Below are 25,043 nucleotides of genomic sequence, written 5' to 3' on the forward strand. Positions count from 1 at the left end.
TATGTTGAGGTTTACCAATAACTAGTGCTTTCAACCACCCATATTGCTCAATAATCATAATAAGTGTGGATATCCTAAGATTTTTTTCGGTTTAGCTCGGTTACTACTTCTCTTGTAACAACAGTATCATCTTTATCTAGAAAAAAGATCTGTATGTAGGTATAAAAAGATTGTTATTATTATTACTGCTCGAAGAAGAAGTAATACCATTACTCAACTAACTGCCCTTCAGTGTCGTGTCATCCCCCACGAGCTGTGACTAGAAGAAAATGGCGTCATTACTAGTGGTATCTCATCCATAATATCATCGATGCTCCACGAGCTCTGAGTGGAAAATGGCGTTGGCTCACTTTCAATGGCATTATCTGGTAATCCATAATCTGACCGAAACCCCATGAATTACGACGGGTGGGGAAGGGTGTCGTAGACGCTTGTTGTGAAATCAGTGCGTTCACCTACAGCGAAAACAAAGCAACAAAGGAACACGTAAGAATTACATATGAACATGAAAAAATTACGTGCATATACAGAAAGAAATTCTTATGTTCGCCTTCAGCAAATCATTCACGAGACATGTGACTGTCTCATCATTGAAAAGTAGTGACCTTATGCTTGGAACCAAGTTTTCAGCGTCCGACAAATAAGTGCGCTTTCCGGCGCCTTTGTCATCATCTTGTGCAGAACGCATCATGGCTGATCAGACTGGAAGGAAGAGGAACTGTTCAGTGCCAATTAGTTATATACAAGCAGGCTGATTGCCGGGTTCATGTGCACATGTACCGAGGTAGCCAGACGGCTGAGTTCATGTAAATCTAGGCAGAGCTGACGTTCATGATTTTCGCTGCACGTGCAGCACTCATCTACCTGTACCACGCGCTTTATGTGAGTCAGATGTAATTCACACATGTACGTATGTGAAATCGTGAACTGCTGACTAATACGATGTATACATTCATGGTACTTATAATCCAACACTTCTGCAAGTGTTACAACGACTGCGAACGTGGTACCGCAATAATCTTCCAGCTGAGTCAGCATAAACTAACCAACGTGATGTTGTCTGCCTATTCCTGCTGCTTCCTGGAAGCGCCTATTGGTACAATGTGGGCTGCCTAACGATGCGTGTGCTCACCCAGACCCCAAGCACTTCTTTTTTTACGAAGAGTGTACTGGAAAGCTTAAATTACATAGAAAATGAATAAATAAATACATAGATTTTTTTAAAAAGAAATAATTTACTTGTATTTATTAGTAAGCCAATTCAATAGTAGTTGCCGCGCGAGGTAGCCGTGCGGTCTAGGGCGCCTTGTCTCGATTCGCGCGGCTGCCCCCGTCGGAGGTTCGAGTCCTCCCTCGGGTATGGGTGTGAATGTTGTCCGTAGCATAAGTTGCTTTAGGTTACATTAAGTAGTGCGTAAGCCTAGGGACCAATGACCTCAGCAGTTTGGTCCCATAGTCCTTACCACAAATATCCAATAATACACTCCTGGAAATGGAAAAAAGAACACATTGACACCGGTGTGTCAGACCCACCATACTTGCTCCGGACACTGCGAGAGGGCTGTACAAGCAATGATCACACGCACGGCACAGCGGACACACCACGAACCGCGGTGTTGGCCGTCGAATGGCGCTAGCTGCGCAGCATTTGTGCACCGCCGCCGTCAGTGTCAGCCAGTTTGCCGTGGCATACGGAGCTCCATCGCAGTCTTTAACACTGGTAGCATGCCGCGACAGCGTGGACGTGAACCGTATGTGCAGCTGACGCACTTTGAGCGAGGGCGTATAGTGGGCATGCGGGAGGCCGGGTGGACGTACCGCCGAATTGCTCAACACGTGAGGCGTGAGGTCTCCACAGTACATCGATGTTGTCGCCAGTGGTCGGCGGAAGGTGCACGTGCCCGTCGACCTGGGACCGGACCGCAGCGACGCACGGATGCACGCCAAGACCGTAGGATCCTACGCAGTGCCGTAGGGGACCGCACCGCCACTTCCCAGCAAATTAGGGACACTGTTGCTCCTGGGGTATCGGCGAGGACCATTCGCAACCGTCTCCATGAAGCTGGGCTACGGTCCCGCACACCGTTAGGCCGTCTTCCGCTCACGCCCCAACATCGTGCAGCCCGCCTCCAGTGGTGTCGCGACAGGCGTGAATGGAGGGACGAATGGAGACGTGTCGTCTTCAGCGATGAGAGTCGCTTCTGCCTTGGTGCCAATGATGGTCGTATGCGTGTTTGGCGCCGTGCAGGTGAGCGCCACAATCAGGACTGCATACGACCGAGCCACACAGGGCCAACACCCGGCATCATGGTGTGGGGAGCCATCTCCTACACTGGCCGTACACCACTGGTGATCGTCGAGGGGACACTGAATAGTGCACGGTACATCCAAACCGTCATCGAACCCATCGTTCTACCATTCCTAGACCGGCAAGGGAACTTGCTGTTCCAACAGGACAATGCACGTCCGCATGTATCCCGTGCCACACAACGTGCTCTAGAAGGTGTAAGTCAACTACCCTGGCCAGCAAGATCTCCGGATCTGTCCCCCATTGAGCATGTTTGGGACTGGATGAAGCGTCGTCTCACGCGGTCTGCACGTCCAGCACGAACGCTGGTCCAACTGAGGCGCCAGGTGGAAATGGCATGGCAAGCCGTTCCACAGGACTACATCCAGCATCTCTACGATCGTCTCCGTGGGAGAATAGCAGCCTGCATTGCTGCGAAAGGTGGATATACACTGTACTAGTGCCGACATTGTGCATGCTCTGTTGCCTGTGTCTATGTGCCTGTGGTTCTGTCAGTGTGATAATGTGATGTATCTGACCCCAGGAATGTGTCGATAAAGTTTCCCCTTCCTGGGACAATGAATTCACGGTGTTCTTATTTCAATTTCCAGGAGTGTAGTTGAACATTTTCTGCTACAACTTCTTGAGAGCAGGACATCTTTCCGTAACCAGATTATGGACAGACGCACATTTATAATTTTTTTGAAACCAGGAAATCTTCTCATGGCCTTGGAAGTATACTATGCTGAGTCTACATTCAGAAGCTTGGAGCGACACCATACCATAACGTGCACCTCTTCGTCGTCCCAGTGATTTGCGTGGTAAAATCGTGTCAAACACACCACCGTTTTTCGAGTTTTAGCAGATTTCACTGAACTAAACGGTCTGAATGAAGCAACAGTTGTGGCATACCTCGTTAGTAGTTGTCTTGCGTCGGAGAATGCAAGTAATGCTACATCTTTAATCACAGATCATTCACAGTCATCGTAAAACCTTTGTGTGACTGCAACAATCTTTGTTCTTCGAGGCATCGTTGTATATTGTGGTGTATCTTGTGCAATGCCTCTACATTTATACTACACATTGTATAATTCCTGTTTACAGAGGGTATTTTGTGAGAGAGTCACTTAGTATTAATGCGTATGCTGCAGTGCCTGCAATGAAGTTTCCGGATGATTCGAATTCAATACGTACGTCCACAGTTTCAGTCTTCGCTTCTCATGTTACTTTGAACAGTCTGTCACCACTATGGGTGATAGTAACTGAAACTCCTGCAGGAAAAAACGTGCAATATGATGGTTAAATCTTGCGTACAAGTCATACAATATTCCATAAGCTACAGTTGAGCTGTAAATTATTGTACGGAAAAACTGGGAGTTCAGGTAAACTCAAGCACAGGTTAGTTTTCCGTTGTCAAATATGCTTGAGTCTCTTTCAGGACCCCCCTTCCTGCATACTTGCTGCGCCAGAATAATAAAGCGAGGGATTTCTAGCTGGATAGAAGTCTTAAGAGTCCATGCTTGGCGAGAAGACTGTGGAAGGATCGTATATACAAACAACTCCCATGAACGGAAAGTTAAGGACAGATGCACTCCTGCCGGCCGCGGTGGTCTAGCGGTTCTGGCGCTGCAGTCCGGAACCGCGGGACTGCTACGGTCGCAGGTTCGAATCCTGCCTCGGGCATAGGTGTGTGTGATGTCCTTAGGTTAGTTAGGTTTAAGTAGTTCTAAGTTCCAGGGGACTTATGACCTAAGATGTTGAGTCCCATAGTGCTCAGAGCCATTTAGATGCACTCCTGAATTCAGAACGCATAAAAGTTTCAAATTTTCTTCGTCTGATAGCGATAGCTGCGGTGTTTTCGATATCAATATATCCAGCACAATTTTACGCCTTTCTTCAAATTCTGCTAGAATGCACGAGCTGTTATCTGTAGCACTTCGATCCACAATAAAATCTTGCCTCGTGTTCTTTTCAGTACGACTGCTGTCTTTAAATAAATCCTTTAACATTTTGAGTGGAATGCACACACTAAAGGAGGTGTCTGTCGATCCATCTACTAACCATTCTGTGTTTTATAGAGCATTGTCATCAGATGTTGATGCAGAGCCTTGAGTGTAGATATGATTCCAACGTTTCCGATGTGGGCAATCTGAACATTAAGTTCCTATATTATTTCTTGAAAAAAGTAAGGAGAATGCATTACGTGTAAGGCGCAATGTCAGCGCTGGTGGCACGGCTTCCTTAGGTGTAAATACTCTCTTCAAACATAGGAATCTCTTGCTAGGAAGTGTCATTCCATCTTAACGCTGAATAATAATCCGTACTTCATCATCAACATTACATGTGGCTGAGGCAAACGGTCCATGGTAATAATATTCATGGCTAATGATACGCTCTTCGTATCAAACTGCAGTTGTTACATCGAGTGATGTCATTGCAAGGTTTCAGCCCAATGGATTTAAGATAGTCGTAATTCTCGTATGTTATCGTGTTCTCCTTCTGCTGCAAAGTGCTCTTGTGATTGTTATGTATGCAGTATTTATACTTAATACCCATAATTTCGCTTCAGCTGAAGACTTACTACCATTCCCTAACTGCTAAAATCGACTAGATTCGCTCTCTGATCTACAGTATTCAGCTCGAGATGGTCTAACGTCTCAAAAGTCAGAGGGTTATATATCGGATTACTGGGAAATTCCGCAGCCAGCTCCCAGTACGGGAAAGAATGCGTAAATGGATGGTACGAATCCGTCGCGATATTACGCTCTACCCGAATCATTCCATTAGAACTACTGATGGCCTCAGGAGAGCCAGTCATGACAAAACTCTACCATCTGGTGAGCACGATGTATGAGACAGGCGAAATACCCTCAGACTTTAAGAAGAATATAATAATTCCAATCCCAAAGAAAGCAGGTGTTGACAGATGTGAAAATTACCGAACTATCAGTTTAATAAGTCACAGCTGCAAAATACTAACGCGAATTCTTTACAGACGAATGGAAAAACTGGTAGAAGCCGACCTCGGGGAAGATCAGTTTGGATTCCGTAGAAATGTTGGAACACGTGAGGCAATACTGACCTTACGACTTATCTTGGAAGAAAGATTAAGAAAAGGCAAACCTACGTTTCTAGCATTTGTAGACTTAGAGAAAGCTTTTGACAATGTTGACTGGAATACTCTCTTTCAAATTCTGAAGGTGGCAGGGGTAAAATACAGGGAGCGAAAGGCTATTTACAATTTGTACAGAAACCAGATGGCAGTTATAAGAGTCGAGGGACATGAAAGGGAAGCAGTGGTTGGGAAGGGAGTAAGACAGGGTTGTAGCCTGTCCCCGATGTTATTCAATCTGTATATTGCGCAAGCAGTAAACGAAACAAAAGAAAAATTTGGAGTAGGTATTAAAATTCATGGAGAAGAAGTAAAAACTTTGAGGTTCGCCGATGACATTGTAATTCTGTCAGAGACAGCAAAGGACTTGGAAGAGCAGTTGAACGGAATGGACAGTGTCTTGAAAGGAGGATATAAGATGAACATCAACAAAAGCAAAACGAGGATAATGGAATGTAATCAAATTAAGTCGGGTGATGCTGAGGGAATTAGATTAGGAAATGAGACACTTAAAGTAGTAAAGGAGTTTTGCTATTTAGGGAGTAAAATAACCGATGATGGTCGAAGTAGAGAGGATATAAAATGTAGACTGGCAATGGCAAGGAAAGCGTTTCTCAAGAAGAGAAATTTGTTAACATCGAATATAGATTTAGGTGTCAGGAAGTCGTTTCTGAAAGTATTTGTATGGAGTGTAGCCATGTATGGAAGTGAGACATGGACGATAACTAGTTTGGACAAGAAGAGAATAGAAGCTTTCGAAATGTGGTGCTACAGAAGAATGCTGAAGATAAGGTGGGTAGATCACGTAACTAATGAGGAGGTATTGAACAGGATTGGGGAGAAGTTTGTGGCACAACTTGACTAGAAGAAGGGATCGGTTGGTAGGACATGTTCTGAGGCATCGAGGGATCACAAATTTAGCATTGGAGGGCAGCGTGGAGGGTAAAAATCGTAGAGGGAGACCAAGAGATCAATACACTAAGCAGATTCAGAAGGATGTAGGTTGCAGTAGGTACTGGGAGATGAAGAGGCTTGCACAGGATAGAGTGGCATGGAGAGCTGCATCAAACCAGTCTCAGGACTGAAGACCACAACAACAACAACAACAACCCGAATCATAGAGACTGCCAGTATGTCATCAGTCTTATACAGCATCACTTGTCCCCTCGAGAAACATAGCCTATGTAACTAAACGTCACTGTCTCTTCTGTTGCTTTTATCACTGTTTTGAACATATTAAAGTTTTCATGTAGTTCAAAATCCTTTTACAAATCGTCTTATATACGCTTTTAAATCGTCAGTGTAGCTGAGCCAGTTACCACTTCTTCCCTACTCCTTATATGCAGTTTATCATTTCCCTCAGTGATATAAGCTATGCTGTTGTATATTTCCAGACGGTTCAATGCTCTACTCCACTTCCCCCTGCTCAGATTTATTGGAGGAAAGTAGGTCGCTTTTAATTTAGATTTCTTTTCGAGTTTGAGGGAGTGATCTCAAATGATTCAGTGATATACACACTGCTTGTTTTTAAGCAACTGTAATTAGAAATATGAGGCAGAAATGTCCGCAGAGGTATGAACTGAAGTCTTGGTAGCGTCGAAAATTGTACTACTCCTGGTTCCCATCGATGAAGTAACGACACAGTTCTTCAGGCAGTCTTAAATCTACGAATGAGTCAAAGCAGTAGATGGTGTTCCGTTCTCTTTTTTTAACATACGCAAGCAAGTGAGGTCCATATCCCCCGAAAACATCTCAATTGACAATCCCACATTCTTTGTATTTCCACGTTGTCTCAGATAACGTATTCCACATAAACACGCCGTGAAATCTCTGAATTTGCTGTTTTGTGACGACTTTACGCAGATCTGTGTTTGTATGCAGTGGTTTTCTTTTCATTCTCTTTTTTTTGTATAACCCTATCCCTTTCCCGTGTGGTTTTAAATAGATGCCTTTACCGATAGTGATGGCCTTACTATGCCTTTAACCTTGTAAGTGCTTTTCAGGGATTTGTGAATTTTTACTGCCGGAGTTATGGCAGCAGTTCCCCCATCTAATGAACCAATGGCTGATAGTCCATCAAATGCAGAGATTGGAAATGAAATTATTCCACCCGATGTCTTTGGTTCTGAGAGGACCTGGACGTTTTGCCACATCTATTCCTTCCTTCTTTCTGCCTCAAGGCAGCTTTCGGCACCGTCACACCTGATTCGATGCAATTTTTTAAACATCCCATCGATTTTTTTCTTCTTCCTTAGCGATGAGCTGCATTCATTATTTGCTTGAAGATTATTCCAGCACCCAATTTTGTTTGGCATGCATTGCCTTATCTACCATGAATGCTACAACACATTATCCTGTACAAATATTCTTTCTTCGACGTATCTGTCTAGCCTTATCAGCTAATATGAGTGTTCGGTCTGCAGTGCGACAATTCTCATTTGTAGAATAAGCAACGTCGTGGTCTTTGCATGCATTGTCTATGACATTAATTCCCTTATCACCATCGACTAGCCACTGTTTCAGTTTCGTTCCAGGTCCGCAAAAATTGTATCCAGGAATATGAAGTTCAAATTGGAGGTTGTCGAGAATACTGCCTCCATCTCTGTTGATACATTTCCTAGCACTTATGTCACTGCTGCACGTTTTCAGGTTTGCCTGTCCTATTACACAGCACACTGAGAGTGTTGTGCCTTGATGACATGCCGCACTATTTCATTAATGCCTGGTTCCCTGGACGTTTTATGACCTCCTCTACGAGAAATGCGTCCAGTTCAGAGCTTTTCTGTAACTCCTTTGTGTATAAAACCCCTGCAATATCTTCATCATCATTGTCTTTTAAGATGTATCTTCTCATGTCCGTGTGCTGCACCTTACAACTGTACATGTCGCTGTTGATCAATTCGGTAGCTACGACCTCTCAAACACAGTTTTGCATTTCAAACTACATACCAGATCACCTTTGTTGAAACTTCTGCTGGCGTGGATCCACTATCTTAATACGGTTGTATACTGTGTTTGTAAGTCCACTATCATGGTCATCAAAAGGTCCATTCTTAATTTATGGTAAATAGTGTGATTATACTTAACAATGAGTTGTGGTAGGATGTTTAGCAATTTGCACGTCTCTTGAAGATTAAATTGCTTCCACATCTGGTATCTGATCATCATGTACAGCTATTCGACAATACTAGCTTTCAAATGGAAGAATGTTGAGTAGTGATTTACCCCAAATCTTCCATTACTGCTTTGAAACCCCTTTTGTAAAATTCACTCTGATAATTGGTCTGAAGATTTTCGAGGCACTGATGCATTTGCGTTTGCAACAGTACTTCAAAAAACTTTGAAACTTCCTTCTCCATTTTTAATATCAAAGACAGAGTCCAAGCGAATTTGGTACACGTATCTGTGACCATTAGAATGTATTTGAAACTGTTATTCGCATGTGAGTAGTCTTGCATATCCAAGAGATCAGCCTGCCATAAATCATCCAGTTGTTGTATTATCACAGGTCAGAGCAGAAATTTTCTGCTTGCAGGCTTGTAAAGCTCATGAACAACTGTCTCCATAATTAGTCGATAATGCGTCTTTCTCGAAGCTCACATATTACTGATAATGTTTCAATTGTATGATCATATTCCCTGCGGCAACTGGTGCTGGAAATTTCTTGATGCAATAATTTACCAACAGCCGTATGTATTGTAGAAATTTATTTTATGAACTTCTTATGTGCTACCAGTTTCGGCATTACATTGATGCCATCTTCAGGCCCCACACGTCATAGTCGTAAAATCGCTATACACGGAAGGAGCCATATAACTGGATCCGTGAATAAATTCGTCCTGCAGCAGCTCTTGGTGGCCAGGCGACACCGACTGGAGCGGTTTGCACCTGACCTGTACTACGATTGTTATTGCCTTACATTTGTCTAGGACATTCAGCCAGAGGTGGCAGGCCGACTGCTGTGAACACCAACTCATACTTATTTAGGCAATATTTACACAACTGCCGACAATATTTTCATTACAATTTCTGGAATACCACAGCAACAACAGCAAGTTACTTCAGTATCTACCTTCTTCGTCAGCACTCCCATCACATCGTGCTGTGGACAACATTAAATTAATACAGAAAACTGAATGCTTAGCATTGTAATGTAGAAATACTGGATCCTGTTTTTTCAAATACTTATAGTCGACATCTTCATCAGTCGTTGCTATTGTCAAGACGCAAACCCAGGGAGAGAGTGCTGTATATGAATATAAAAAAATAAATAAATAAATAAATAAATAAATAAACCTACCACCTGCTGCTGTAATAGTTACGAAACACAATGACAATTATAGGTAGACCAATGCTTACACGCTTCTTGCATGGACAGTATTTTGAAACAACTCCAACATATGCAGCACTTCATACATATTAGTTGTCTTAACATGATATCATGAGCATGGAGGCGCGAGGTGGGAGTTATGCAGGTATGCTGCGCATGGGGTCGGTGCTCTATCATGTACATTGCTGGAGTGCATGGCCTGTGGGAGGTGTTGAGGGGAGGGGTCTGTGGGAGGTGGGGAGGGGAGGGCTAAGGGGGTAAGGGGTGCTTGCAGCTGGATGCTGATGTCAGTGAAATGTGACATGCATGAAAACTGCAGTCAAGTCTCGCTCCCACAACAGCTACAACGCAGTGCTGTATTTTAATGCTCCATTGGTTGCTGATTGGGGGAGGGGGTGGGGTAGTCGGGATGGGGGGCGGGGGGTGCTTCAAGCAAAATTTGTCGCTCCTTGTCCTTGACACGTGACAGGATTTCATGATTCCTGGAATGGCCTTGGAGATAAGGAAGTGCTGATGCTGCTGTCAGCGAAGTATGATATGTGCAATTGTCTCAGCTGTAATATGACACCCGAAAAATAAACACTGGCAGATGCCGAGTCAGCATTTCCCTCCTAGTAGTATTAAATTAATATTATTAAATAGAACTCAAATTATGTGGCTTAACATACTTTGTTACTAACAAATAGACAAAATCTGATCATCTCCCTATGCTGCTCATTTGCACAATGAATCCATCTCACTCTGTGTTCCAGTTATAAAAGATGAAGGTGTGGAGTGGGATGGGATGGAGGAGGAGGGATGCATGATTCTCATTGGCCCAGAAGGGTAGGGAGCTGGGAGAAGGGTTCCCACCATTTTTATATCATGTGACACAACTGCCTCAGTGGCATCCACTATAGAAAAAGTGTATTGTGTCACAGAATACGGCAAAACATCATCAATAGTAGTTGTTCAAAGCCATTTTCGGAGCACGTTTCGTAAAGTCACCGCACTGTCACAACACTGTTAAGTGGACAAAGCATTTCGAGATGGCAGGATGCATACGTGAGAAGGAAGCCACAGAACGGTCATCTGTCGAGAATTAAGGGTTAAAAACATTCGCACGATTCACGAAATAAACTTCAGGTAATCCATGTGTCATGCCAGCAGAGATGTGAATGTACCACAATCATCAGTGTGCTGTGTGTTGTGCAAGCATCTGCAGGTCAAGGCTTACAGTGTTTAAATGTTGTAGGTGCCAAAACCAGCTGATAAACCAAATGAGAGACAATTATCCACTAATTTTCCAGCACGGATGCAGATGGTTTTGCAGACAGACTTGTGTTTTCTGACGAAGCCATGTTTCACCTAAGTGGCAAAGTGAAAACGCATAATCTGACAATATGGGGTACACAAAACCCTGATGCCTCTCTGGAGCATGAACGTGATTCCCCAGAACCTAATTTTTTCTGCGTCCTAATCAACATCAGAGTATTTGATGCTTCCTTCTTCGCAGAATCTACCATTACTGGCACCTATGTGCTTTCTCTCTGATTGTTGCCTCAGTAAAGAGCTCCGCCACATTGGCATAATGTCATATGAAGTCACCTCAGCCAACACCTTCCACAGGTCTGGCTTAGCCGTGCTGGGTCGAATGATGTGCCATTCAAGTTGTGGCCCCCGAGGTTGCCTGGCCTTACGCAAATGGTCTTTTTGTGTGAAGGACATGATTTGTGTAGTCCATTTCCGCTGGAGCTACAGCAGCTAAGTAACAAGTTAGTCAGCGTGATTAACTCCACCGGTCAGGCAATGTTGAGACAGGTCTGACAGAAAATCCACTGTCGGTTGGACATCTGCTGTGTCGCAAATAGAGCCCATACTGTACACCTGTGAATGTCCATAGCATCTGTCAGAGAGGACCTTTCAGGCTATACGTGTATTTCTGAACTAAATTAATATGCATAGTCACATAAATAGTTTATCTTTGCCCTATTCTTTTTGAACCAGCTTCTATTGTACTGCCAGTAGATAAGCAATGTCAGGGGAATAGACCGGTCAGGAAAGTTCAGTGATTTCGCATGTGGATTAGTCATTTGATGTAACCTGAGACTTAAATTCATCGTGGGCATTTCGACCCTTCTAAAGCCGCACAAGTCGACTGCTAGTGATGTGTAACTGTGTAGTGGAAACGAGAAGGAACAACCACAACCAAACAGAGCCCACTGCTGACAGACTGGGACTGGCGAGCATTATGGATGATTGAAATGAATCGCGTGAAGTAAGCGGAAGGACAGCTCCTCTTAAGCCTGGAAGGCTACAAGTTATCACGTACAGTGCCAACACTGAAGTACAAAGGAAGTGATGTTACGATATAGTGGACTTTTTAATTATGGAGGTATGAGACCCTTACTGCGTTTTAGAAAACGTTAAATGTGGAAGGGTGTGAGCACGTTTTACAGCAGTGTGTGCCATGTGCAGTAGAGGAACAGTTCGGTGACGATGACTGCGTGTAAAAGCATGTAAATGCATTTTATCATAAAGTAGAATTTAGGAGGCAGTGGTTTGTGTACAATAACAGCCCTGAAATCGATTTTCCTACCGGGAGACCCGAGATGAACCCAACGCAATACCTTTGGGATGGGTTAGAACCTCGACTGGTCCCCAGAGCCCAGCATCCAACAATTTACCTTCTCTGGTTTCGGCTCTTCAGAGAGAATGGTCTGCCATTCACCCACAGACATTCGGATACCTCACTGAGAATGTCCCCAACAGATTTCAAGGCATCATAAAGGCGGAGGATGCACACATCCCATATTAATGTCCATTAATATTGTCAGACACTTTTGATCAGATAGTGCATGTAGCTGTGTCTTGGCAAGGGTGGGAGCTGTTTGTCCTTCACTTGCGTAAGGTGACAGTCGAGGGTGCGACCAGTAGATCGCGTCCATTTGAGTTCGCAGCCAGAACTGGACAGTGAAATACGTGCTCAACACATGAATGTGAATGATGGAACTATAAGTCAGTAAGTTCTTCGTTGTCAAAAAAGCAGTTGCCCAGTCGTTCTCAGATCACCTCGGTCACCACTGATGGATGTTCAAAAAAAGCTGCGGTATCATGAAAGCAGATTTCCCACGTGAGATGAACTTGTTATTGCTTTCCTTACTGGATACTCATTCTCCTCAATTCTTATGAGTCCCTACATTGTCCTCTTTAGGGCGACAAGCTATTTAAAAGCAATGTTTCGTTTCTGCACTTTCAAGAATGAGTGAGTGAGTGACAAAGAGAGAGTGAGGGTGAGAGTCAGAATGTGTGTGTGTGTGTGTGTGTTTGTGTGTGTGTGTGTGTGTGTGTGTGTGTGTGTGTGTGTCTGTTCGTGTGTGTGGTCCCCTTTAATTCTCAGATGCCTTTTGCCCTCATCTATGAGCTAGCATTAATAAAACGGATACTGTTCTGGTAGACCAAATTCCGTTGTGTTCTCACTGCAGAAAGAGTGTTTCCACAATCTCTACTGCCTTTATCGTATATCTCGCATCGTAATCCTGAAAATAAAATAAGAGATATATAAATGTCTAACTAAGCATACTGGCCGCCATTCTTTATCTGGTTCAGTACTAGAATGATTTAGAAAAGAAAAATCGCAAATATTGGTACAAACTACCCTCAACGAAGTACTAACTTCTGGGTTATGAAGTATGTATAAAGATCTAAATGTTGAATCTTGAAAAGTTCAAGGCTCAGACTGGCATAGGGGAAGATTTATGTTGTAGTTCCCAGTGCATGGCACCGGTTAATACAGTTGTGACTGCAGCTGTCATAGCTGCTGCCAGGCCACTGATAAATGTTGAGCTGCATACAGATCAAGGAGTGGTCCATGGCGTGGTTACCAGTTGCGGCTGCAACTCTTGCAGCTGCAAATTATAGCAGGCCCACACTGTACCCTTCACGCTGATCTATGTGCAGATGTTGGAGTGGTCATAGTGAAACCTCACTTATGAGCATGTGTCCTATGGGGTTACAGCTGTAGCGTATCATAACTCCTGCTAGACAGTTTATGAAGTGCATGCCCCACTTTCCCATTGCTCAGCCTTTTGCAGGTGGCTGAGTGGTTCAATTGTACAGTCCCCACTGCGTGGCCTGGGCAGTCATGGATTCCGCTGTCAGCCCGGTACAGGTAGGTGACTGGTTCATGGTGCAGTCCCCACTGCATGCCTCGGACCCTATTAGGTCGCCTTTGGAGCTGCTGCTAGACCTTGCGTAGCTGGGATGGGTTGTTCACCTGCCCTGCACCCTGACAGTGAACTCTGTGCAGATCAGAGCGTGTTTCGTGGTGCAGTCCTTGCTGCACAGCCAGAGCCTCACGTAGTCATGGATTGTGTTGTCAAGCCTGTAACCTCCCCCTCACTTATTGACCTTAATGACAGTGAAAAATTGAACCGCGTGCACCTAGTGGAAATTTGGGAAAAACAATCGTCACCGAAGTTAATTTGTGGGTAAAGAGAGAGGAAAGGGTTACATCTAAATGAAAGTAAAAATGCAAATGAAATTAGTGGAAATTAATTTTGAGAATAGGGTAAAATTAATAAAGAAAGTAAATGTGCGGTCATTACGTCAACTATTAATTGGCGTTAATTAGATATTTGAGATTTGGGGAAAATTACGGTTGCCACTCCTATGGACAACTACTATAATAACTGAAAATGAACGATTAATGCACATATAATGAGCACTAAAAGCTTGGCAACTGAAGGTTGACATGTTTTGTGTGGAAACTGAATGTTTGTCAGAAGTAATAAATTTCACTACACTCTGACTTAATTTAGCAAAAGAATTAATAAAACCAGAAAATTGAAAGTTAATTTAGTGACTGAAATTAATAGTGAACTTTGTTTCTGAAGCACTACGAAATTCAGTAAAATAAGGTTAGTCTTGGGCTACCTCAACAATCATTTCAAAAGCTACTTCAATCTACGCAATTTAGAAATAAGAGATTTAACTTTGAACTTGAATTAAATGATTCTGAACAATTAAAAATAGTAAAATTTAGTACGTACCAAGCTGAGATGCAGTCACAGGTAAGCTAAAATGTGGTAACAAAACTCGCACTCTTAATTTGTGCTTGTGTAATCTAAATATTGTAGCCAGCTATGAATACTTTAGCTGAACTTGAAATTAAAGCAGTGAAATGGAATGATATTACTTTAATGCTGCTGTTTGAATTTTAACGACACTCGGGTTCATTCCGGAAAAGGAAGGGACCCTGCTTGGTAATGCAATTGGGACAATGAGCAACAAAGGTTCACGCTACATTGCTGTAATTTTGTGAGACAAAATGAACAGTTTGAAAAGCTGAGGTCTGCCATACAGTTCTAAAACTTTACGTGCGTCCAGTCTTCCTTGTTGGCTGATTGAAGGTTTGGAGTCGTCGATCGAGGAGGTGGCGACAGTCACTCATTGTCGGCCGTCGCTGTTGCAGAAGCTGGATGTAGGCGCGCCTTCTTCTCGAGACGGCCACCAGGCGAAACGGGCTCTTGATGTGCGCTAGCTAATGCTTCCCGTCCGCGACACCGTGTCAGAAACTATCATAGCAAGTTGAGCGCAATTACATGCTGCCAAACCCCGAAAGCACGGCAACTCGCGGGAGCGTCACACAACACACCTGCTCCACCGCCCTACTCCAGCCAGATTCCGCTCTGCTCACGCTCCACGCGGCAGAGTTAACACTACCAAAGATCCTAAACACTTTGGTTCTCCACACGACCTATCGATGTAGTCGTTCGATAGCATAGTTTTCCCTAGGCAAGACCCAGCGTAAAAATACAAATAATATTTACAAAACAAACCAATTATACATCGACATAAATGCTTATATATATATATATATATATATATATATATATATATATATATATATATATATATATATATATATATATATAAGCATTTATGTCGATGTGCCACAGCCACATGGAGCCTGCGCCACCCATCAGGATTCGTGCCACAAACCACTCCCCCACTTGCATAAAACCCAGTGTTAGCAAAGCAGGGCAAGCTAGCACGCAATCCCACTCTAGTGATGCCTTGTAACGCCGGAAATGCATAGCCTATTTCCATCTCGTGTGCTATAAAGTTTTTCCTTATTTTATTACCTGAAGATATGACATTTCTGTGTCTTTATATATTGTAATTCTTTTGCTATGCCGGAAATGCATAGCCTATTTCCATCTCGTGTGCTATAAAGTTTTTCCTTATTTTATTACCTGAAGATATGACATTTCTGTGTCTTTATATATTGTAATTCTTTTGCTATGCCGGAAATGCATAGCCTATTTCCATCTCGTGTGCTATAAAGTTTTTCCTTATTTTATTACCTGAAGATATGACATTTCTGTGTCTTTATATATTGTAATTCTTTTGCTATGCCGGAAATGCATAGCCTATTTCCATCTCGTGTGCTATAAAGTTTTTCCTTATTTTATTACCTGAAGATATGACATTTCTGTGTCTTTATATATTGTAATTCTTTTGCTATGCCGGAAATGCATAGCCTATTTCCATCTCGTGTGCTATAAAGTTTTTCCTTATTTTATTACCTGAAGATATGACATTTCTGTGTCTTTATATATTGTAATTCTTTTGCTATGCCGGAAATGCATAGCCTATTTCCATCTCGTGTGCTATAAAGTTTTTCCTTATTTTATTACCTGAAGATATGACATTTCTGTGTCTTTATATATTGTAATTCTTTTGCTATGCCGGAAATGCATAGCCTATTTCCATCTCGTGTGCTATAAAGTTTTTCCTTATTTTATTACCTGAAGATATGACATTTCTGTGTCTTTATATATTGTAATTCTTTTGCTATGCCGGAAATGCATAGCCTATTTCCATCTCGTGTGCTATAAAGTTTTTCCTTATTTTATTACCTGAAGATATGACATTTCTGTGTCTTTATATATTGTAATTCTTTTGCTATGCCGGAAATGCATAGCCTATTTCCATCTCGTGTGCTATAAAGTTTTTCCTTATTTTATTACCTGAAGATATGACATTTCTGTGTCTTTATATATTGTAATTCTTTTGCTATGCCGGAAATGCATAGCCTATTTCCATCTCGTGTGCTATAAAGTTTTTCCTTATTTTATTACCTGAAGATATGACATTTCTGTGTCTTTATATATTGTAATTCTTTTGCTATGCCGGAAATGCATAGCCTATTTCCATCTCGTGTGCTATAAAGTTTTTCCTTATTTTATTACCTGAAGATATGACATTTCTGTGTCTTTATATATTGTAATTCTTTTGCTATATATATAGCAAAAGAATTACAATATATAAAGACACAGAAATGTCATATCTTCAGGTAATAAAATAAGGAAAAACTTTATAGCACACGAGATGGAAATAGGCTGTGCATTTCCGGCGTTACAAGCCATCATTAGAGTGGGATGGCGTGTTAGCTTGCCCTGCTTTGCTAACACTGGGTTTTATGCAGGTGGGGGAGTGGTTTGTGGCACGAATCCTGATGTGTGGCGCAGGCTCCATGTGGCTGTGGCTGCTGCTGTCACAGTGGCTGCTATGTCCTCAGTAAATGCGTTGGCCTGCCCCAATCCCCTGTGGCTGAGTCATTTACAAATGGATTAGTATTTTGTCGTGTAGTCCCCATTTTGCAGTGGGTCCATGTAGTTCCATCTGATGCTGTCGGGGTTGCTGCTACGCCTTTGGTAAGGGGACGGAGCGCAGTCCTGCCCCACTTCCCTGACCGTAACGCCGTGCCTTGTACCGTGCAGGTGGGTGAGTGGTTTGTGGCGCAGTCCCCGCTACGCGGCCTGGGCCCCATGCGGTCACGGCTGCTGCTGTCGCGGCTGCTGCTGGCTGCCTTTGCGCTGAGCGCGCCACCCGCAGTGTTCCTGTGGGCTGCCTACCCCCTGATGGCGGAGGGCCGAGAGCTGCTGGCACCTGCACTCTTCCCCTTCAGCATCGACTCTCCTCTCGTCTACTATGCTGTCTACGTTTACCAGTGCACCTGCCTTATACTCAGTGCCTACATCGTTTTGGTGAGTAAAAACTTGTTTACTGATATCTTTAGTTTTACTGCAATCCCAGTCAAAATACTAGCGACTTTATATGCTGATGCACATTTATGTGGTGGTGCTCTCGTTGTAAGTATCCTGTTCGAATCCTGGGGGCATGGACTTTTAATACAAGCTCATTGTTCTTTCTACACTCCTGGAAATTGAAATAAGAACACCGTGAATTCATTGTCCCAGGAAGGGGAAACTTTATGGACACATTCCTGGGGTCAGATACATCACATGATCACACTGACAGAACCACAGGCACATAGACACAGGCAACAGAGCATGCGCAATGACGGCACTAGTACAGTGTATATCCACCTTTCGCAGCAATGCAGGCTGCTATTCTCCCATGGAGACGATCGTAGAGATGCTGGATGTAGTCCTGTGGAACGGCTTGCCATGCCATTTCCACCTGGCGCCTCAGTTGGACCAGCGTTCGTGCTGGACGTGCAGACCGCGTGAGACGACGCTTCATCCAGTCCCAAACATGCTCAATGGGGGACAGATCCGGAGAACTTGCTGGCCAGGGTAGTTGACTTACACCTTCTAGAGCACGTTGGGTGGCACGGGATACATGCGGACGTGCATTGTCCTGTTGGAACAGCAAGTTCCCTTGCCGGTCTAGGAATGGTAGAACGATGGGTTCGATGACGGTTTGGATGTACCGTGCACTATTCAGTGTCCCCTCGGCGATCACCAGTGGTGTACGGCCAGTGTAGGAGATCGCTCCCCACACCATGATGCCGGGTGTTGGCTCTGTGTGCCTCGGTCGTATGCAGTCCTGATTGTGGCGCTCACCTGCACGGCGCCAAACACGCATACGACCATCATTGGCACCAAGGCAGAAGCGACTCTCATCGCTGAAGACGACACGTCTCCATTCGTCCCTCCATTCACGCCTGTCGCGACACCACTGGAGGCGGGCTGCACGATGTTGGGGCGTGAGCGGAAGACGGCCTAACGGCGTGCGGGACCGTAGCCCAGCTTCATGGAGACGGTTGCGAATGGTCGTCGCCGATACCCCAGGAGCAACAGTGTCCCTAATTTGCTGGGAAGTGGCGGTGTGGTCCCCTACGGCACTGCGTAGGATCCTACGGTCTTGGCGTGCATCCGTGCGTCGCTGCGGTCCGGTCCCAAGTCGACGGGCACGTGCACCTTCCGCCGACCACTGGCGACAACATCGATGTACTGTGGAGACCTCACGCCCCACGTGTTGAGCCATTCGGCGGTACGTCCACCCGGCCTCCCGCATGCCCACTATACGCCCTCGCTCAAAGTCCGTCAACTGCACATACGGTTCACGTCCACGCTGTCGCGGCATGCTACCAGTGTTAAAGACTGCGATGGAGCTCCGTATGCCACGGCAAACTGGCTGACACTGACGGCGGCGGTGCACAAATGCTGCGCAGCTAGCGCCATTCGACGGCCAACACCGCGGTTCCTGGTGTGTCCGCTATGCCGTGCGTGTGATCATTGCTTGTACAGCCCTCTCGCAGTGTCCGGAGCAAGTATGGTGGGTCTGACACACCGGTGTCAGTGTGTTCTTTTTTCCATTTCCAGGAGTGTACTAGCGACCTTATATGCTGATGCACATTTATGTGGTGGTGCTCTCTTTGTAAGTATCCTGTTCGAATCCTGGGGGCATGGACTTTTAATAAAAGCTCATTGTTCTTTCTATTTCATCAAAACCGTTTGCCGCAAGACAATATGATAGCGGAACACACACTGGTAGCAGTTACTTCTGTAAAATATCTGGGAGTATGCGTACGGAACGATTTGAAGTGGAATGATCATATAAAATTAATTGTTGGTAAGGCGGGTGCCAGGTTGAGATTCATTGGAAGAGTCCTTAGAAAATGTAGTCCATCAACAAAGGAGGTGGCTTACAAAACACTCGTTCGGCCTATACTTGAGTATTGCTCATCAGTGTGGGATCCGTACCAGGTCGGGTTGACAGGGGAGGTAGAGAAGATCCAAAGAAGAGCGGCGCGTTTCGTCACAGGGTTATTTGGTAAGCGTGATAGCGTTACGGAGATGTTTAGCAAACTCGAGTGGCAGACTCTTCAAGAGAGGCGCTGTGCATCGCGGTGTAGCTTGCTGTCCAGGTTTCGAGAGGGTCCGTTCCTGGATGAGGTATCGAATATATTGCTTCTCCCTACTTATGCCTCCCGAGGAGATCAACCATACGCGAGTGGAACAGGAAAGGGAGGTAATGACAGTGGCACGTAAAGTGCCCTCCACCACACACCGTTCGGTGGCTTGCGGAGAATAAATGTAGATGTAGATGTAGGTGTGAATATTGTCAAATACACTGCTGACCTCCCAAAAAGCAACTCCTTGAAGGAATCATCCAAATCAGGTGAAATTTTCAGCATGCGTCTGTGGTGACGAGAGATGCACATGATCAGTATTTCAGCACAGGCGTGCATCACGTGCACCAGTAGCTCTACCTGCTAGCGCTACCTAAAGGGCCAACCGAAGGCAGTGTGAGCGTACTGGAATTGCTCATACGTGAGGCTCTTTAACATAAGCACCTTCAGTATGCCTCAAAGAAGACAGGGTCTTTCTAGCACGTTTCGGAGTCCGACTAAGGAAGCATAGCTTTGTATAGGGATTGCGAGTTATCCTTCAGAGAAATGGGTTATCATGTCGGATGGAACCAAGCAACTGTGATGAGGATCTGTAACTGCTGGATGTAGGAGGGAACGATGGGCCGACGGAACCAGTTACACCCACCTCGTTTCACCACTATATGTGATGGAAGGCATGCTGTGGAAGTGGCAGTGATCCTCCATCACATCACGGACTAAATCACAACGAATTCGGTGTGTTGCGCAACAAGCCATGTCTATAAGTACCTGTCGACGTCCTTTGTAGCAGAATGGACTGTCCGCAAGGCGTCCATTGCTGAGTTTACCACCGAATCAACGCCACAGGCGTTTGGTCGGCAATGGTGCGATGAGCAACGGACATGGACAACTGAATGGAACGACATTGTTTTCACCGACGAATCCCTGTTCTGCCTGCACCACCGCGCTGGTTGGATAAGAATCGCCTCGGTGAGAGATTGTTTAATTGTTGTCTTATGCATCGCCATACTGGTCCTGCACCCAGCATTATGGTTTAGCCTGGTAACGGTATCGGATTCTACTCCTGCACCTCCCTAATGTACACTGCCGGTATATTAACCAACCAGCATTACATCTCTGAAGTGTTCGAGCCTGTTGTCCTCTCATAATTTCAGAGCTCGCCAACAGCCACAATACAACAATGTAATGCGTGACTACATGTGGAGTGCAATATTCAAGATCGGATTGTCTTGCATCCTTGGCCTCCCCGTGCTCCCGATCTCTCACTTATCGATAACGTCTGGTCGATGACTGCGGAATGGCTGGCCTGGGATACGCCATCTGCTGTTACAACAGATTCATTCTGGCGATATTTGGTAGCAGCATTGACTGATGTACCCTAACGACACATCCAGAGCCTCTTTGATTCAATACCGAAGCATGTAGCAGTAGTTATGGCCAGCAACGGCCGCATCATCTTCCTCACTTCACATGGGGCTATAGTTTCAATCACGTAATTTTTGTACAACGTGTTATCTCTCAAATAAATTTGGGTTTGATATCTCTGATCATTCCTGCTGTTGCATTTTGGATGGCCTGCAGCGTAATTGCTTTCTGTGTACTGTAACAGTTCTGACACTAAATGTAACTGGGTTTTCTCTTTTGATGCTAGTCAAGTGTCAGGATGAGCAATACTGCAAAGGGCATTTGATTCTAAAGCATTATGTCAGGGTGAAAATACTAAATAAATTACTTTTTCTCTCTTGACAACATGTGGCCGGTGTGGGTTCTTCCTTGGTTCGGGTATGAGGTAGAATGAAACAGCATTTTTACATAAGATAAATTTTATTGAAAGTTTTGTACAACTGTTCCTTACTCGATTGTTCTGGCTTGGAGAGCGGCAGCTGTGTCGTTTGCGAAGCCTCTGCTGCGGCAGCGGCGGCGTCTGATTACGCCTGGCGGGGTGTATCTCGTGTCGCCGTCTCGCCCAGTTGACTGGAGACGCGCCTCGTGCGGTGGCCCGTTTAATTATTGAGAACGAAGTCGTGCATCGGATGGTGATACCTTGGATGTGGCGTCCCAGTGTTTCTCTTCTCTAAGCGGCCGCGTGTGTCAGTGTTGTGCGTCGGCCAGCGGAGCGGCGCGGCAGGGGAAGGCCAGAGTCCCGGACTCGAACAACGGACTCCCGCTTGCCAGTCTTCGGCTGTCAGATTTTCATCCCAGCTCACAGGTGACTGCTGATGTGAGGCCGTCTCCTTCCCGTCCTCACGAGTCACCCGGGTACGTAAAAATCAGTCTTCAAATACCTTTTAACTTCTGTCTTTTGGCGCCGAGGCTGCTGCTTGCTATTCCATTACAGCGGCGGACTTGGTGCGTCTGTGTATAATGTAGTCTCTTCTTGCATGGCGGTCTTCAGCACCGAAACTGACTTAAAACTACTGCTACTCCCTCTTCTCTTCGGGCCCAATGCGTCTCGCGTATTTATTCACTTCAGTTCGCTGGAGGTGAACGACTTCACGGTCATTGCCTCTTCTGCCACGTTGAAAAGCTTCTCGAAGAATCTTCTTAACGTCGGTCATTGGCTCTTGGAGTGTAGGCGAGGGCCTGTGACCACATGTGACAATTGAGAAACACGTGAGCCGGTCGGGCGATGCCCTGACGGTTGAATCGACAGCTTGCTGAACGTGCTGACTTCATGGTCATTGGCTCTTCTGTCACTGCTGCTCTGCGCGCTGTTTGCCAGTGTGTAATTCTTCTAAACTAAATTTTTTATTTATTTTCTAATTTCTACTTCACTTCACATTGATTTCACTAATTTATTTACCTATCTTAAGTACCACTCAACAGTACTTTAAATTCAACATGTGCGAAACCTTGCTGTGTGCAGCTAGGAAATTGTCCACCTCGGGCCCTACGAAGGGAAGATGTTACATTACACTTTCTCACAATGTTACGGAACACATTGACACTTCCCCTTACATGGTATATTCGCCCAGCAGCAACGGATATCATATCGTATAGCTCCTAAATGTTTGTGACACGCTGTTTTCTTTAACAGTACACAATGCGTCACATCTCCTTACAACAGTTTCAGTGCTGTGCCATCAAACACAGTCCTAAGACGGATGCTAACGGTGCTGCTACTACTACTGTTGATGTTGCTGCTTCTGGAGAAAATGTCGATGTTCATTTGGTCCACTTTGTACTCATTGCTTAATCAGCTCTCGATGTGCGATGGTCTATTGCGCAAGTGCCTCTGTCTGAGTCAGCTGAACACTCCTACAGTGCCATGCATTCCCTATTTCAATTACCACCTCAAACTCAATACCTGATGAAATGAAGACGCTGACGCACTATAATCCACAATTGGTCAAATAAAACGTTTTCATGAACAGCAACATAGTGTTGACGACTGGGTGAACTCGTCGGTTTATACAGAGCGCTCCAAGAAAACACCGACAAGCTATAGGGACAGGTTCCTTACATAAAAACCAGAAAAAATTATCTGGCAAACATGAGCTCTAAAATGAATATCTTAAGTTACAAGCACCTCTTCATCTTCGATACTACGAAACATATCTCTTCTACTTCACTAATCCACTAAATTACAGGCCCATATCGTTAACGTCGATATGCAGAAGGATTTTAGAACATATACAGGGCTATTACAAATGATTGAAGCGATTTCATAAATTCACTGTAGCTCCATTCATTGACATATGGTCATGATACACTACAGATACGTAGAAAATCTCATAAAGTTTTGTTCGGCTGAAGCCGCACTTCAGGTTTCTGCCGTCAAAGCGCTCGAGAGCGCAGTGAGGCAAAATGGCGACAGGAGTCGAGAAAGCGTATGTCGTGCTTGAAATGCACTCACATCAGTCAGTCATAACAGTGCAACGACACTTCAGGACGAAGTTCAACAAAGATCCACCAACTGCTAACTCCATTCGGCGATGGTATGCGCAGTTTAAAGCTTCTGGATGCCTGTGTAAGGGGAAATCAACGGGTCGGCCTGCAGTGAGCGAAGAAACGGTTGGACGCGTGCGGGCAAGTTTCACGCGTAGCCCGCGGAAAGTTGGCTCATGCCACAACTGGAGACCGACAGCGCCGACTTCATCTTTCAACAGGATGGTGCTCCACCGCACTTCCATCATGATGTTCGGCATATCTTAAACAGGAGATCGGAAAACCGATGGATCGGTCGTGGTGGAGATCATGATCAGCAATTCATGTCATGGCCTCCACGCTCTCCCGACTTAACCCCATGCGATTTCTTTCTGTGGTGTTATGTGAAAGATTCAGTGTTTAAACCTCCTCTACCAAGAAACGTGCCAGAACTGCGAGCTCGCATCAACGATGCTTTCGAACTCATTGATGGGGACATGCTGCGCCGAGTGTGGGAGAACTTGATTATCGGCTTGATGACTGCCGAATCACTAAAGGGGCACATATCGAACATTTGTGAATGCCTAAAAAAACTTTTTGAGTTTTTGTATGTGTGTGCAAAGCATTTTGAAAATATCTCAAATAATAAAGTTATTGTAGAGCTGTGAAATCGCTTCAATCATTTGTAATAACCCTGTATTGTGTTCGAACATTATGAATTACCTCGAAGAAAACGGTCTATTGACACACAGTCAACATGGGTTAGAAAACATCGTTCCTGTGAAACACAACTAGCTCTTTATTCACACGAAGTGTTGAGTGCTATTGACAAGGGAATTCAGATCGATTCCGTATTTCTGGCTTTCCGGAAGGCTTTTGACACTGTACCACACAAGCGGCTCGTAGTGAAATTGCGTGCTTATGGAATATCGTCTTAGTTATGTGACTGGATTTGTGATTTCCTGTCAGAGAGGTCACAGTTCGTAGTAATTGAAGGGAAGTCATCGAGTAAAACAGAAGTGATTTCTGGCGTTATCCAAGGTAGGGTTATGGGCCCTTTGCTGTTCCTTATCTATATAAACGATTTGGGAGACAAGCTGAGCAGCCGTCTTCGGTTGTTTGCAGATGACGCTGTCGCTTATCGACTAATAAAGTCACCACAAGATCAAAAGAAACTGAAAAACGATTTAGAAAAAATATCTGAATTGTGTGAAAAGTGGCAGTTGACCCTAAATAACGAAAAGTGTGAGGTCATCCACATGGGTACTAAAAGGAACTCAAACTTCGGTTACACGATAAA

At 44.6% G+C, this 25,043-nt stretch overlaps 1 protein-coding gene across 1 annotated transcript in view; it reads left to right on the forward strand.

The window, feature by feature from the left end:
• The window catches only part of LOC126150946 (odorant receptor 13a-like), a 199,007-nt gene that overhangs the window by 12,299 nt on the left and 161,665 nt on the right, over window positions 1-25,043 (forward strand). The window contains exon 2 of the mRNA XM_049915909.1: window positions 17,496-17,762. Coding sequence (XP_049771866.1) covers window positions 17,496-17,762 — 267 coding nt within the window. The remainder of the gene's footprint in view (window positions 1-17,495; window positions 17,763-25,043) is intronic.

Source organism: Schistocerca cancellata, chromosome 2, assembly GCF_023864275.1.
Source record: "Schistocerca cancellata isolate TAMUIC-IGC-003103 chromosome 2, iqSchCanc2.1, whole genome shotgun sequence".
NCBI classification, from domain to species: Eukaryota; Metazoa; Arthropoda; class Insecta; order Orthoptera; family Acrididae; genus Schistocerca; species Schistocerca cancellata.